Here is a 15,483-nt window from a genome sequence, read left to right as displayed (position 1 = left end):
AAAAAGCATACTTCCAGATTTCTTTGCATAAATTTAATCATGGCTTTGCTTTGCAAAGAAGGTGAAGAAACACACCTTTGTCATTTGGCTTATTGTACTGGTAAAAGCTTTAGGTATTGCTTACTAATTTAGGAACACTAAAGCAGGAATATCTTTGCTTTCCCCTCCAACCTAGATTTCTTTTTCGAACAGACTTGCTTTTCTCAAACTCGTTCTCAAACAGCTTGCTTTCTTAATCAAGAAGGCAGCTATAATTAAACTAGGGTTTTAGAGAAGAAAAACGTTGTTAGGTTATGTGATGAAACCTCATCTGCACAGCCACAAAGGAGCACAGGGAGACAACGGTGTGTGGGGCAGGGGAGGACCCAAATAATGCCCTGCTCAGCTGCTCCCAGGCCCATCGCAGGAGAGCCATCCACCCATCAAAGCTGTGCGGGTGCCTTTGTAGAATCACAGAATGGTTGAGGTTGGAAGGGACCTCTGGAAGCCATCTGGTGCAGCCTCCCTGCTCAAGCAGGGCCACCAAGAGCCAGTTGCCCAGGACGATGTCCTGATGATTTTTGATTACCTTCAATGAGGGAAAATCCACAACCTCTCTGGGCAGCCTGTTCCATGGCTCGATAACCCTCACAGCGAAAAAGCGTTTCCTGGTGTTCAGACAGAGCGTCCCGTGTTTCAGTCTGTGCCCACTGCCTCTGGTCCTGTCACTGGGCACCACTGAAAAGAGCCAGGCTCAATTTCCTTTGCACCCTCCCTTAAGCATTTGTACGCATTGATGAGAACCCTCCTGAGCCTTCCCTTCTCCTGCTCCCAGCTTTTCCTCACAGGAGAGATGCTCCCATGCTTTCATCACCCTAGCGTCAGCCCTTTGCTGGCCTCTTTCTAGCAGCTCCATGTCTCTCCTGTACTGGGGAGCCCAGAACTGCACCCAGCACTTCAGGTGTGGCCTCACCAGTGCTGAGTAGAGGGGAAGAATCACCTCCCTCCACCTGCTGGGAACACTCCTCCCAAGGCTGCCCAGGATACCATTAGTCTTTTTTGTGACAAGGGCACACTGCTGTCTCATGTTCAACTTGGTGTCCACCAGGACCCTCACAGGGCCTTTTCTGAAAAGATGCTTTCCAGCTGGTCAGCCCCCACCATGTACTGGGGCATGGGGTTCTTCCTCCCCACCTGCAGGATATATTGTACGCTTCCCTTGTTGAGCTGCATGAGGTTCCTGTCAGACCATTGCTCCAGACTATCGAGGTCCCTGTGAATGGCAGCATGACCCTCTGGTGTACCGGTCACTCCTCCCAGTTTGGTGTCACCAGCAAACTTGCTGAGGGTACACTCTGTCCCACTGCCCAGATCATTAGTGGAGGTGTTGAGGAGGCCTGGACCCAGTATTGACCCCTGGGGTACAACGGCAGTTACTGGCCTCCAACCAGACTTCATGCCACTGATGAGCACCCTCCGGGACCAGCTGTTCAGCCAGTTTTCAATCCACCTCACTGTCTGCTCAACCAGCCATACTCCATAAGCTCCTCTATAACGATCTTACGCGAGACAGTGTCAAAGGCCTTCCTGAAGTCTAGGTAGACAATATCCACCGCTTTCTTTCATCTACCAGGCCAGTCATTTCGTCTTGGAAGTTTCTCAAGTTGGTCAAACATAACTTCCCCTTGATGAATTCATGCTGACCACTCATGACTTTCTTGTCATTCACGTGCCTGGAAATGGCATAATTTTGCTAGTCTGCCTGGAATAAATACTATCAACTGCAGTTTACCTTTTGGGTTCTGTGATTTATGCTGAACTACAAGCACTACCCGAAAATGTTTTTCCTAAATTCAAAAATTCTATTAGGAATTTAAAATATTTTCAAGTTCAATTTTCAGTTAAACTTGCATTCTAAATGGTTGTGAGCTCCCAGGTACAGATGGGATTCAAGTAACAGATTTAAAGGACCAACCAGCTTTTGTCCAGATTAAGCGAAGTGATGCATAAGTGCAAGCGTGTACAGAAGCCTTCCTCAATTAGTAAATATTCTTTATGACTTGAGATGACTGAGATGTGCACAAATTACGTGTATTTCTTCAGAAAATGGTTTGGTGTTATGTATTACCCAACAAGATTCACATATTTAACAATATTAGTTATTTCAATAAAGAATTCAATCAAATGGTCACTAAGCCCTATTTTATATGTACAAAGAGGAATTAACTTTTAAGTGACAAACCATATTCACTGACTTTAATGACAGGAAGTTTAAAGAAACTTTTCATAACAAGAATCATTTACATAGGTCTTACTTTCTTGTTCACATATGTGAACATATTTTCTTGTTCCACAGAAATGAAAGTGGGATGTAAAGTGAGAGAAAAGGTTATAGCAATGTTACTTCAGGAGCACTTTTCAATCAATTTTGATTGCTTCTTAAAAAAAAATCCATGTCAACTTCATACTCAGCTATGTAACAAAAATAAGTTAAATTATATACGGATTATATAATTATTTCATTAATATGTGTTCTAAGAATTACAAGATACAGTAATTTTAAAATTAATAATATGTTATTCTTAAAATAAATAATTCTTAAAATGACAGTCAAATACACTTCATATCATTGCATTTTGAAACCTATGAAGGGTACTGTTTACATTTATAAAATTGGCAAATGTGTTGACTAATCTTGCTGCTCAGCTGCATTATACCACCCTCATGATAATGTTATATAAAGACTTACCTAACCTGGCAATGTGCAACTAGTCCATAGTGGTTTCAGCCACTAAATATAATAGTCATTTTTAAAATGTTTGCACTACAGTTAAACCGAGAACAGATAAACAAAGTTATCAGAGCAATGTGTAGCCAAGTAGTAAAGATTTTAACAAAAAATACCCAAAAAAACAGCTGGGGGGGAAGATGAGGTGTGCTCTTCCAAAGCCATTTTGTGTTCAGTACTATCGTAAATTCAGTAAAAACAGATACATATTAAAGGCAAGGGACTGAAGTACTTGGTTTTGTATTACCATAGCTACATGGTAAATTCAAATGTTTCCTGTCTTTTTACCCCACCCTGCTTTATTGTTTGTACGGCATATACACAAATCCTAGTAGTATTTAAAAGACCAGCAACACAAACTCCATGACAGGCAGCTACCACCATTTTAAACACCTTCACTTCAAAATTCCGTATCTGTGCAGTTTCTTATTAACACAGGTGTCACTAATGCCATGTGATTTTTGCAGTCCATAAACAGATGCCTCAACTTCCTCAGTACTACAACATACACATTCAATGAATTTTCAAGAAAGCTCCTGTACAATAGTTTTATCTGCAACACTACTATTACTAAACACGTTGATTAAGATTTCTCATAGGGTTAAAATAATAGTAATAAAAGAAAAAGCAAAATCAAGCTGATGGAGGTTTTCATTCTCTGCGTTATCCTCATATTTTCTGCCTTCAATGAAAGAAAACCTAGAATGGTGCCTTCCTCATGTTTTCACTAAATCGTAGAAATGCTCATCGGAAATGACCTCTGATGGTCGTTTGATCCAAACCCATCTCAAAGTGAGGTTACTGCTAACATTAGACCAGGACAGCTGTGCCTTCATCTAGCAAAGTCTTTTTACTCAAAGAGTTGAGCTCAACATTGACACTGCATTTTTTGCTTAAACCCTTGAAAAAACAGGGATGGAGGTGCAGATTCTGACACACAGATACTTTTGAAAAAAATAAGTTGTGATTCACCACAGCCTTCCAATATCAAAAGGTCAAGATACTCTGTTTTTCACCCTTACTCAGAATTAAACAAAGCCTTTCAAATGAACTGAACTGAAAAACTGATTTAAAAAATCCAAGTCTAAATTAAAAAAAAAATAAAAAAAACCAACAAGGGTAAACTATTTAAGGAAATAAGGAGAATAAGAGTAAGGTCTCAACTGTAAGAGACTTACTCACAACCTGGAAATATGTCAGGGAAAAGATCTGTGCGTCCTTTGTAGAAAAAAAACAAACTGATGCCAACTTTCACATTTGTTTTCCCACAATGAAATAATTTTGTAATTCTTCTCCTACAACTGATGTTCCATAGCAATACCAGTTTGCTTCAATTATCTTGCCCCTCTCAGTGCTAGTAGTCCAAGAACTATATTCAAAACTATTCTTTCTTGGCTACAATTTTGCTCTTTGTCACAGCCAAACATTTTGCAGAGACTGTCTTCACAGCTCGCTTCCAGTAGAACCAGTTGGGGTTCTAAAGGAAACCTGAATCTTTCCTTATCAGCTCATCTACTCAGCTTCACAGCGGCTTGCATGTATACAAACCTGTACAGATGCATATATGAGCCTAATAAATAAGGTGTAGCCTATTAGAAGGCTGTGTAAGTAATGATAATCACTTTCTTCGTGAGGACATTTCTATCAAAATGAATTACATATAACTGAATCTAATATACGATGAATTAAATCTTGAAAAACAACTTCAAAGAGACAGGCGTTGTAAGCACAGGGCACTACCCTTTAAATTGCTTTAAAAAACACTCAGCATGTTAAAAGAGAGCAATCTGACATTAAGAAAAGGCACACAAATAATGTATATTGGCTTTTACTAAGTAGTAAGGAACCAATCACCATTCTCTTCCTGAGAAATAGTGTTTGCACTTACAGATATTTGGTGTTACAACAGCTAACTAAAAGCAAGATACGCAAGCCATGCAGAGAAAAATAAAAGAAAAAGAAAATGCATGGGATGTGAAGAGAGCAGCAGAAGAAATAGACAGTAAAAGGTAACTATGGTGTGATCTGTAACAAATTCAGAAATAAGGAACATGCTTTTTACACTTTTCTATACCAAAAGTTATGAGTATAGCAACTGAGAGCTGTACTTGAAAATAAGTTTATTTACACTGGTATTTTTATTAGATCTCATTGAGTAAACTAGCTTCTGAGAGCATCAAGTACTCTTCCACATGAATCCTCTAAATTGAACTGTACAAAATAGTCTCTCTTACATCTAAAAATATTCAAGCTTCACATTTTCTTATGTATATTTTTAATGTTTTGTATCTCTGTGGTATGAAAGCATAGTGAACTGTAGTGGAATCTGTCATTACATAACGTAGCCAACACTAATCCAGTAGATCACATGGCCACTTGAACAGTGACAAAGTGTCAATGTACTTCATTAATATGGTTGATTTACAACACTACAGAGGTTGATGACACACAGTATGCAAGTCCATGAATACTAACACTTAAATCCAATAGAATTTAGCCTAAATTATATTTGTTACCTGTCAGGCATGATTACATAGCATTAATATTTTTTTCATATTATCAAACCACTGCTGAGATGCACACAGACAGAAAAATCTCTTGAGCTGTCTGTGCCTATACACACTAGGTGTGTTGAGCAGCCTTATGGAAAGAAAGCTATACTAGATAAAAGTTTGCCTTGCAAGCTAGTGGGTTCTCTATCAAATACCATAACTGCTCATGATAACCTTCTCAGCCTGGAGAAGAGAAGGCTCCGGGGAGACCTTATAGTGGCCTTCCAGTACCTGAAGGGGGCCTACAGGAGAGATGGGGGGGTGCTGTTTGCAAGGGCATGTAGCAACAGGGCAAGGGGCAATGGTGTTAAACTAGAGCAGGGTAGGTTTAGATTAGACATTAGGAAGAAGCCCTTTACAATGAGGGTGGCGAGACACTGGCACAGGTTGCCCAGAGAGGTGGTGGAGGCCCCATCCCTGGAGACATTCAAGGCCAGGCTTGACGAGGCTCTGAGCAACCTGATCTAGTTGAAGATGTCCCTGCTTACTGCAGGGGGGTTGGACTAGATGACCTTTAAAGGTCCCTTCCAACCCAACACATTCTGTGATTCTATGATAGTACCAATTGATAAACACAGATTAGCCTAGAGAAGTATCAACTTTTCAAACTTTATTGCTTTTGTTACTGTGGTAAGGCTGATAACATTATTGTAAGAAGTCAGTTTGTTTTTTTTTTAATGAAATGTTTAGACTAGCAGATAATGCTTTTAAAACATTCTATATTCCATGCTCAACAGCCTCACAAGTTAAAGAAATTGAAACATTGTATCAAAACAAGTTTAAGTTAACTTTCAAAAATTGAAACATTGTATCAAGCCCAGTTTTAATTTAATTCCTGTTTTTAAGCACAGTACTGTTTAGCCTCAATTTTCTCCCTAAGTAATATTAAAACTGTATTGCCCCACAGACTACGTGTAGACTGTTGATACTAATACCACAAAATCACAGAATCATGTAGGTTGGAAAGAACCTCTGGAGGCCATCTAAGCTAAAGTTGCTCAAAGCAGGTCAAAGCAGATCAGGGCTCAGGGCCTCATGCAGCCCAGTTCTGAGCATCTCTGAGGATGCTATCCAAAATCTGTGCGCAACCTGTAGCAGTGTTTTACCACTCACAGGGTGATTTTTTTTTTTCTTGTCTCTAATTGGAATTTTTTATGTTGCAACTTGTCCGAATGGCCTCTTGTCTTCTTTTCACTGTGCACCTATATGAAGAGTTTGGCTCCATCTGCTCTAGACCCTTCTATTAAGTAGTTGAAGACAGCACTAAATCTCACCTTAGCCTCTCTTCTTAAGGCTAGAAAAACACAGTTCTCTCAGTCCATCTCTGTTGGACATATGCCAGTACATCATTGTTTTTCTTGTACTGGGGAAACCAGACTGCACACAGTGCTCCAGATGTCGTCTCACAAGGGATGAATAGAGAAAACAATCACTTCCTTTGACTTGCTGGCTACACTTTTGCAACAGTCTACTATGCAGTTAGTTGCCTTTCCACAAGAATACACTGCTGACAAATGTAAAGATGAAGTTCTTACCCATAAAAAATTTCATCCCACATGGATGCAAAAGCACTCAAGAACAGAGATTTTTTAGATTTAATCATAAGCATGGAGGCATATTGGGCCCTTTACTTCTCAGCATTCTACATGTATGTGAAATTAATGGAAAGGAATTGTCACGAGTTCCCTCACATGCAGAATGTCCTGTTCTCCCACTCCTATGCCTCAAAGAAAGACTGCAGGTGGAAGGTTGTACAAAGACAAACTTCAGGACCAAAATGGTCTTGCAGAGGGCGAAACTTTGAGGTAAAGAATGTTCCTAAGGATTAATCTTACTATTCCATTCCAGCTCACACTTTAACACAATTTATAAACGCAGCTTCCCCCTAGGTAAGTTATCTAATATTTATTTTATGCAACTACCACCATCATGGCTCCCCACCAATGTGTTTAAGGAATGCTGTGTCAGAAATAAGCCAAACAGAAAAATATAAGAAAAATAAAATCTTTGAAAAAGTAAACCTAAAACATGGATAAAGGAGAGGTCCACCAAAAAAAACGCACAAACCCACATAAAACCAAAACAAACAAAAACCAAAACCTGCCCCCCAAAAAATGCAAACAAAAAAACGCACAGAGGAAAAACAAAATAAAGAGTACACAAGCTGGAAACAGTTTGTGAATAACAGGCTCAGATTCTGACATAGATTTAAGGACTTGTTCCACATTCACTTATATAACTTCTGTGTCTTAACATCACAAATCTAACGCATAGCAATTCAAAACCTTAAAAAAACCCAAAACCAATACCGACAAAGAACAAAAAAAAAAAACCCAATCCACCCCACAACCAAAACCACAAAAGAAAACAAAAAAAAAGCTAAACCCAGGAAGTGTTTATGATCCGTTATCTCCATGACCAGCTTAAATTCTAAATATATCAATGTAAGTGGAATCAAAAAACCAGAATTTCTTAGTATACTCCCAAGCCTTTTCTTTAGATCCAGGTAGCAAATGCAAACCATCAGCAGCTATCCTTCATTTTTTTAAGTAAACCTATAATTCCTGTTGGCTTCTCTTTACCTCCTGATGAGTCCCTATTCGTTTGTCTACTATTTCTCCCATTCAGAAATTCCTTCATGGCCCCAAAAGGTTGAATATTACTGTCATGGAGTGAGGAAAGCAGTACTCCCACTAAAGCTGGAAATGTGTCCTAGGATCAGTAGCTAAGATGAGGCTCAGAAAAAGACTAGAATACAGACAGAACTTCTTTAACAGATACAAAATCATTTTAGTAAAAAATATACTAGCTCAAAATGTGATGATTTAGGCATAACCTGCTAAAACCATAATGTGGCTATATACAAGCTGAATATTATGGAATGCGTGGCTTATATTTTGTTGAAGGGCTAGGAAAAAGAAACTAGCAATGGCATTATCAGATTTAAATGAAAATCCTTGGTAAAGTCTGAAGCAAGACCTGAGATTTACCTTGTCAATCAAACTACCCATTAAGGCTTAATATTGTTTGTTATAATGACCAAAACCATCACTGACTCTTTTTTGCTGCTGAACTTGGGTTCAAAAGGATTTAAATGGCACAAGTGGAATCTCCAAAAAACATCACTGTACAAAAGAATATGGTCTCCAGCAAAAATATACTGGATATGGAATATACAGTGATTGTCATTCAGTTACCATGCTTGTTTTCATATAGTGTAACAGAAGCGCTTTATACACACGAGTTGCACACCTAACTTAAAAAGATGTATTGTTTTACCCTAAAATAGGAAATGTTGAGTTACAGCCTTTTACTTACACTGTAGCAGTTCTGCAGCACTGTTTTGAAATCCTGACTATATGAAAAACGTATACAGTTCTTTATATAATTTCTCACACTTTAAAGTTTTCACCTGTTTTATAGCAAATTACTTGCTAAATCTAGACTAGTAAAAACAAAACTGATGTGTTCTTGCTTTTACTTCCTTTGTATGCTTTTTTGATTTGAATTAATTTTTAAGAAACTCACTTTCTTATATCCAACAGAAATATCTAATATCCAAACAGAAATAGCAATGGCTTAGAGATAGTATACCTACTAATCTTTCTACTATGTATTATCACAACTGAATAGCCATAGGAACTACTAAAGATTAGAAATGTATGCACTAATTTAAATCAAGTTAAATGGAAACATAAGACCTTGCTTTAAAATTTTTAAAAAATATAAAACAGAAAGGATCTTAACAAAGCAAGCAAACACAGAAAAGGTTGATAAATCAAAAAAAACCCGTGTGCTTAGAATTTGCTTAATTGTTTGTTCTTACCTTCTGTGCTTAATCCAGGACTTGAAGTGAATTTTGCTACATCGACAATCTTTACAGCAAACTGTTGCCCTGTTTCCCTGTTGATACATCGCCGCACAACGCTGAATGGACCCCTGAAAGACACACCAGAAAACAGCAATAAATAACCCATTCTCTTTTATGCATTATGCATTACAATTCCATTATTCTAAACAAAGTTTAGATTCCAACATTCAAGTGTAGCATTTATACAGAAGCTTATACCTCTCATCCTTCCTGACCATTAAATGTAAAATTAGTAATTTTAACTACAGATTAGTGTAAAGAACACCAAATGAGTCTTGTATTTTCCTATACTAAAGACATAATCTCTTGCCCTGCCACTTTAGAAAGGCTGTACTTTTAGAAACCTTATGTAATATACTGACATTATTATTAAATTTTAAGTGGACTTTATTTTGATCCATAATCCAAATGGGGGTGGGCGTGGGGTAGAGGAGGCAAGAAATACATTCTTGCTTTCATTCCTAAAGTTTAGAAATTGCCATTTGAAACAACTGAAAGGATATTCCATCAAAACAATAAGAGTAACAGAATTGTTAAGTCTTGCTGTTCGGTTTTATCTGTTTGCTTGTTTTACACAAACTATGTTTATTTTGAGCTTATTTGGCACCACTAGATATAAACAACCTCCATTGGAATACTTAAAAATTCCACAAAAACTTGTAATTTTCTCTCATCTGTGGAACTTAAAGAACCCCCACAAAAGTTATAGATAAAAAGTTTTATTAAAATTAGTTCAAAGTTCAAACAGATGTTAGTATTGCACTCAACTAATAAAAAGCTAGTTATTTTTCAAAATTGAAATTGTATTTGCCAAAACATGAGTTAGAACAATGGCAACCTTTTAAAAACCATCACTACCAATATGCATTTTCGGAAGTTTCTTTCAGTAGATGATTTAAGTTCCTGGTGCCTTGACTTAAAATACGGAATCTTCCATTCAGTGTTAACAACAAACAATACAATCAGATAATTATGGTAGGTCAAGCTTCCAAACATGAAAAATTAATAGGTTATGAAAACAGAATAGGATTGTTTCAAGACTGCAACAGTTGTAGCAAATGAATCCTTTTTTACTGCTACTTATTTAATGACTGACATGATAGTTCTAAAGAAATCCATTCTAAAGTCTTCTCAAAAAGACGTAAGGGAAAATTTGAGGATGAAAAGAGCCTTTGTTCAAAAGTTCACCTATTGAGTGAACATTCACCTGCTGAGTGAAATAAATGCTTAAATATAGCTTAAAAGACAAATTCTTCCATTCAAGCAGTGAACTGGAAGTTACTTTCTGAGCAATGAGATTGCAAAGTAACACAATTCTCCCAATAAAAAGTTCCCCGAAAAGGGAGAAATGTCCCTCTGAGGGCACTTACAAACCTTTATAACTGGCTTTTGGTATTCCTTTACATACCAGATGATTCAAATAATGTAATTCATCATACTACCAAAATCATACTCCCACAGCTAAAATCCAATTTTTTACTCTTTAAACAACATATTTGCACAGATTTCTTGAGATAAGATCATTTCTCACACAGGACATGAATCTAAGCATTGACAAACAAGGAATATATTTATTAGCACAACTATATACATGTGAATTATGCTGAGGTACTCAAACAGAACTAACTACACATGAAAGTGCCTGGGTTTTTTCCCCCTCTTTCCTTGCTCCTAACATACAAGGAAACCCCCCATACTGATGGATATTTTCTTCTCTGAATCCCACACCCCACTATTATTCAGCATCTGGTCTTTTACCAACAGTTACCACAGTTATTTTTAAAAATATGTTCAATTAAGATTCTAATACATAGAAATTCACTTACATCTGTAAATGCAAAAGGCTCAATTGACTTCATTTGGCATCTGAAAGACTACAGCTATTGACTTGGAATCCTCCCATCCCTACCCCTTTTCAGAAAGTAATCATTTATTAAAAAGTCTCATTTTATATAGATCAGTGTCACCTTCTTATCCCAAGTCTCTGCTTACACTTTTAGTATCTGTCAAACTAAAATTGCTTTAAAATAGTATAAACGCATTTAAATGATGGTAATTTAAAAACATTTCAAAACCTAAACCACAGCTTTGGAATAACATCGCCTATACTCGTTCCCATTCATAATTGCCATAAATTACTAGAAACTAAATGTATTTCATTAAAATGATCCTTTTTCTTTTTATTCTCAGTGTTTTTTCCTCACATAAAGCCTTTCTGAGAACATTAAATAATGCTTTAATGTAATCTGATACAGAATGGTAGATCACTAGAGCGTAGAGACATCTGACAAGACCATATCCTTACTTACAGGTAGACCCCCGACTTCTGTTCATTCACATAAACTCTATGAATATAAATATTTCTTGGTGTTGACCAAGCTACTTCTAGATTTCCTGGTTTCTCCAAGTCTGAGCTGGAGAGCTTGCCCATCCACCTGAATACGTGTACATACTTCGAGCAGCCAAGGAGAGATAGTTGCAGGAATCATAAATTAAAAAGGAACATAGAAACTGCAGCTCCAAGAGGGAGCGGACTTCCAGTCACCCCTATCTTTCTCTCTCATAACCATGACTTATTTTTTCCTTCCCTTATGTATTAACATTTTTAGAACACTGACTTGAGCTATTTGCTTCCTGCATATTAAGTCTGGGACAAAAAAATTAAGCATCTTATTCAGTTCTGTAACAAAGAGGGTACAAGAAACACCCATCTGTAGAGTCTCAACCTTTATGGCCATACTGAAAATTACTTATGGTTTTAACAGAGCCTTCTCTACTTAGGCTGAGGAATGACAAAGACTCTTAAGTAAATCAAAGGCGCTGTAAAGCACAGTAGACAAGAATTCAGTGATGCCTACAATGAAGTCATTCTATTAAAAAAATACACCAATTCAGAGTTTCATATAGAAATCAAAGTATTTATAAACATAACCTGAAGATTCACCTATTTACAAGCATCAGATTTCCAACTTTTTCAAAACTAGCCCTCTCATATTCAAGCCACAGACAGCCTCAAAATAGTCGTGACTATAACATTAGATGAACATGTTCCATGACAACAGCAGCACAATAAAGGCTTGAATTTTCCGATTTTAAGTAATTTTAAAAAACTCACGAGAGGTGCCCTCATCAATTAAGCAGACACCAGCGCTTCCATGTGCCAAGTAACAGAAAGGAACTTTTAAATAAATTATGGTTGCAATAAGCTTTTTGACTTTTTCTTCATAGCTGCAATGGAACACAACAGTTTTACAAATAAAGTTATAACAGCCCACAGTGATACTCTCTAATCCGAGCAGAAATCTGTAATCAGAAAACAAAAGTCTGTGCTTCCTATTCCTAACACAGTAGTTTCAAACCTTGTTTGGGAGTTAAGTAACAGAAGTCTTTCAGGCCACCCTCAGTCCCAGCACCAAAATCACACCCTCCTCAGTCAGGAAAAGGACTACACTATTTCTTCTCTCAAATGAGACAAGGAGCTATTCACAGAATCACAGAATCTTAGTGGCTGGAAGGGACCTTTGAGATCATCGAGTCCAACCACATAAAAAAACCCAAACAAACAAAAAAAAAACACACACAAAAAAAGCACCCACCAACTAAACTCCACACCCACAACCCCCCCCACAACACCCCACCACAAACCAATAATCTTGGGCACTAGAGCATGCCCTGAAGAGCCATGTCTACAAGTTTCTTAAATACCTCCAGGGATGGTGACTCCACCACCTCCCTGGGCAGGTTGTTCCAGTGCCTGACCACTCTTTCAGTAAAGTAATTCTTCCTAATATCTAACCTAAATCTCCTTTGCCGCAGCTTCATACCATTTCCTCTGGTCCTGTCATTATTCCCTTGGGAGAAGAGGCCAACCCCTGCCTCTCTACAGTTTCCTTTCAGGTAGTTGTAGAGGGCAATGAGGTCTCCCCTCAGCCCCCTCTTCTCCAGACTAAACATGCCCAGCTCCCTCAGCCTCTCCTCATAGGACTTGTTCTCCAGACCCCTCACCAGCCTGGCAGCTCTCCTCTGGACACGCTCCAGCACTTCAATGTCTTTCCTGTAGTGAGGGGCCCAGAACTGAACACAGTACTCGAGGTGAGGCCTCACCAGTGATGAGTACAGAGGCACGATCACTTCCCTGCTCCTGCTGGCCACACTATTCCTGATACAAGCCAGAATGCTGTTGGCCTTCTTGGCCACATGGGCCCACTGCTGGCTCATGTTAAGCTGGCCGTCCACTAACACTCCCAGGTCCTTTTCTGCTGGGCAGCTTTCCAGCCACTCTTCCCAAGCCTGTAGCATTGCCCGGGGTTGTTGTGACCAAAATGCAGGACCCGGCACTTGGCCATATTAAACCTCATCCCATTGGCCTTGGCCCATTGATCCAACCTGTCTAGATCCCTCTGTAAAGCCTTCCGACCCTCAAGCAGATCAACACTCCCACCTAGTTTGGTGTCATCCGCAAACTTACTGAGGGCGCATTCAATCCCCTTGTCTAGATCATCAATAAAGATATTGAACAAGACTGGCCCCAAGACTGAGCCCTGAGGGACACCACTGATGACCGGCCGCCAATCAGATTTTGCTCCATTAATCACAACTCGCTGGGCACGGCCATCCAGCCAGTTTTTTATCCAACAGTATCCAATATTCAACAGTTGCATCTGCCACTGGGGAAACATATATCACATCCTCACTAAATGATAATTTCTATAGCTCATTTTACTAACCCTGCAGCTCAAATTATACAGATCTAAAATACAGAGATGATGCAGACAGGGGAAGGAACAACTGGAACTCTAGATACAGATCATCAAAACTGTTAGTGACAGATCAGACTACTTATTCGTTTATTTATTAAAACAGACTAACTGAGTTAAGGTGCATACTAAGACTTCATATTGTAAGTGTCATACAAACTAAAATGATAATGTAATGTGTTTTATATTTCATTTCTCTCTGTGCTACCCTTAACAGACATAACCGCTGAGATATGCTTTCAAAATCTTTCACTGCAGTTAGCATGCACACAACAGACTACACTAGTTCAAAACATGAGAATCATTAAAATACACAAGTAGTAAGGACAGATGATTTTTTCACTGATGTTTTGTCAACAATTGGCAGAAGCACATTCCAACACCTGCAATACTTTGAGTCCCACCTGCAATATATGCCAAAAAGCAAAACGTATTTTCTTAAACTGAAGTCGGAATGCATGCTGATTTTTTCTGTCTACTGCAGATGGAAATCAAAGTATTACAATACATTATTAAGGAGGTTACTGATTATATGTAGGCCATTAAAAGTGGATAGGAATGCTGAAGAGGTGCCTTTTAACCAGTTCTTTTCATGCTTCCAAAATTTCGAGTAGGCAGGGCAGGTCCTGATGTAATCTTTACTGTCTAGCACAAACCAGTTAATGTTATATCAGCTAGACACAAACGTAAAGAAAATAAATTATTAACTACTTTCTCCTTCAGAGGTACAACGGAATCACGGAATCTTCAGAGTTGGAAGGGACCTCTAGAGATCATCTAGTCCAACTCCCCTGCTAGAGCAGGATTGCCTAGAGCACATCCCTCAGGGCTGCATCCAGGCGAGTCTTGAAAATCTCCAGAGAAGGGGACTCCACACCCTCCCTGGGCAGCCTGTTCCAGTGCTCTGTCACCCTCACCGTAAAGAAGTTTTTCCGTGTATTTGAACGGAACTTCCTATGTTCTAGCTTGTGCCCATTGCCCCTTGTCCTGTCACTGGGAACCATTGAAAAGAGCCTGGCTCCGTCCTCCTTAAACCCACCCTTTAGATACTTGTAAACATTAATCAGGTCTCCCCTCAGCCTTCTCTTCTCCAGGCTAAAGAGTCCCAGCTCTTTCAGCCTTTCCTCATAAGGGAGGTGCTCCAGTCCCATAATCATCTTGGTTGCCCTACGCTGGACTCGCTCCAGTAGTTCCCTGTCCCTCTTGAACTGGGGAGCCCAAAACTGGACACAGTACTCCACTTGTGGCCTCACCAGTGCAGAGTAGAGGGGGAGAATGACCTCCCTCGACCTACTGGCCACAGTCTTTCCTATGCAGCCCAGGATGCCATTGGCCTTCTTGGTGACAAGGGCACACTGCTGACTCATGGATAATTTGCTGTCTACCAGGACCCCCAGGTCCTTCTCCTCAGAGCTGCTTCCCAGCTTGTCCACCCCTAACCTATACTGGTGTTTGGCATTCTTCCTTCCCAGGTGCAGGACCCTACACTTGCTTTTGTTGAACCTCATTAGGTTCTTCTCTGCCCAGCTCTCCAGC

General features: G+C 39.0%; 1 protein-coding gene across 11 annotated transcripts in view; it reads right to left on the bottom strand.

Annotated features, from left to right (window-relative positions):
• The window catches only part of CASK (calcium/calmodulin dependent serine protein kinase), a 223,053-nt gene that overhangs the window by 156,822 nt on the left and 50,748 nt on the right, over positions 1 to 15,483 (bottom strand). For all 11 annotated transcript variants that reach the window (XM_074603666.1, XM_074603622.1, XM_074603576.1 and 8 more), the window contains exon 2: positions 9,146 to 9,258. In XM_074603666.1, coding sequence (XP_074459767.1) covers positions 9,146 to 9,258 — 113 coding nt within the window. The remainder of the gene's footprint in view (positions 1 to 9,145; positions 9,259 to 15,483) is intronic.

This window comes from Larus michahellis, chromosome 1, assembly GCF_964199755.1.
Source record: "Larus michahellis chromosome 1, bLarMic1.1, whole genome shotgun sequence".
Classification (NCBI taxonomy): domain Eukaryota; kingdom Metazoa; phylum Chordata; class Aves; order Charadriiformes; family Laridae; genus Larus; species Larus michahellis.
The sequence above is the reverse complement of the archived record's forward strand: the minus strand, read 5'-3'. Positions and strand labels throughout refer to the sequence as shown.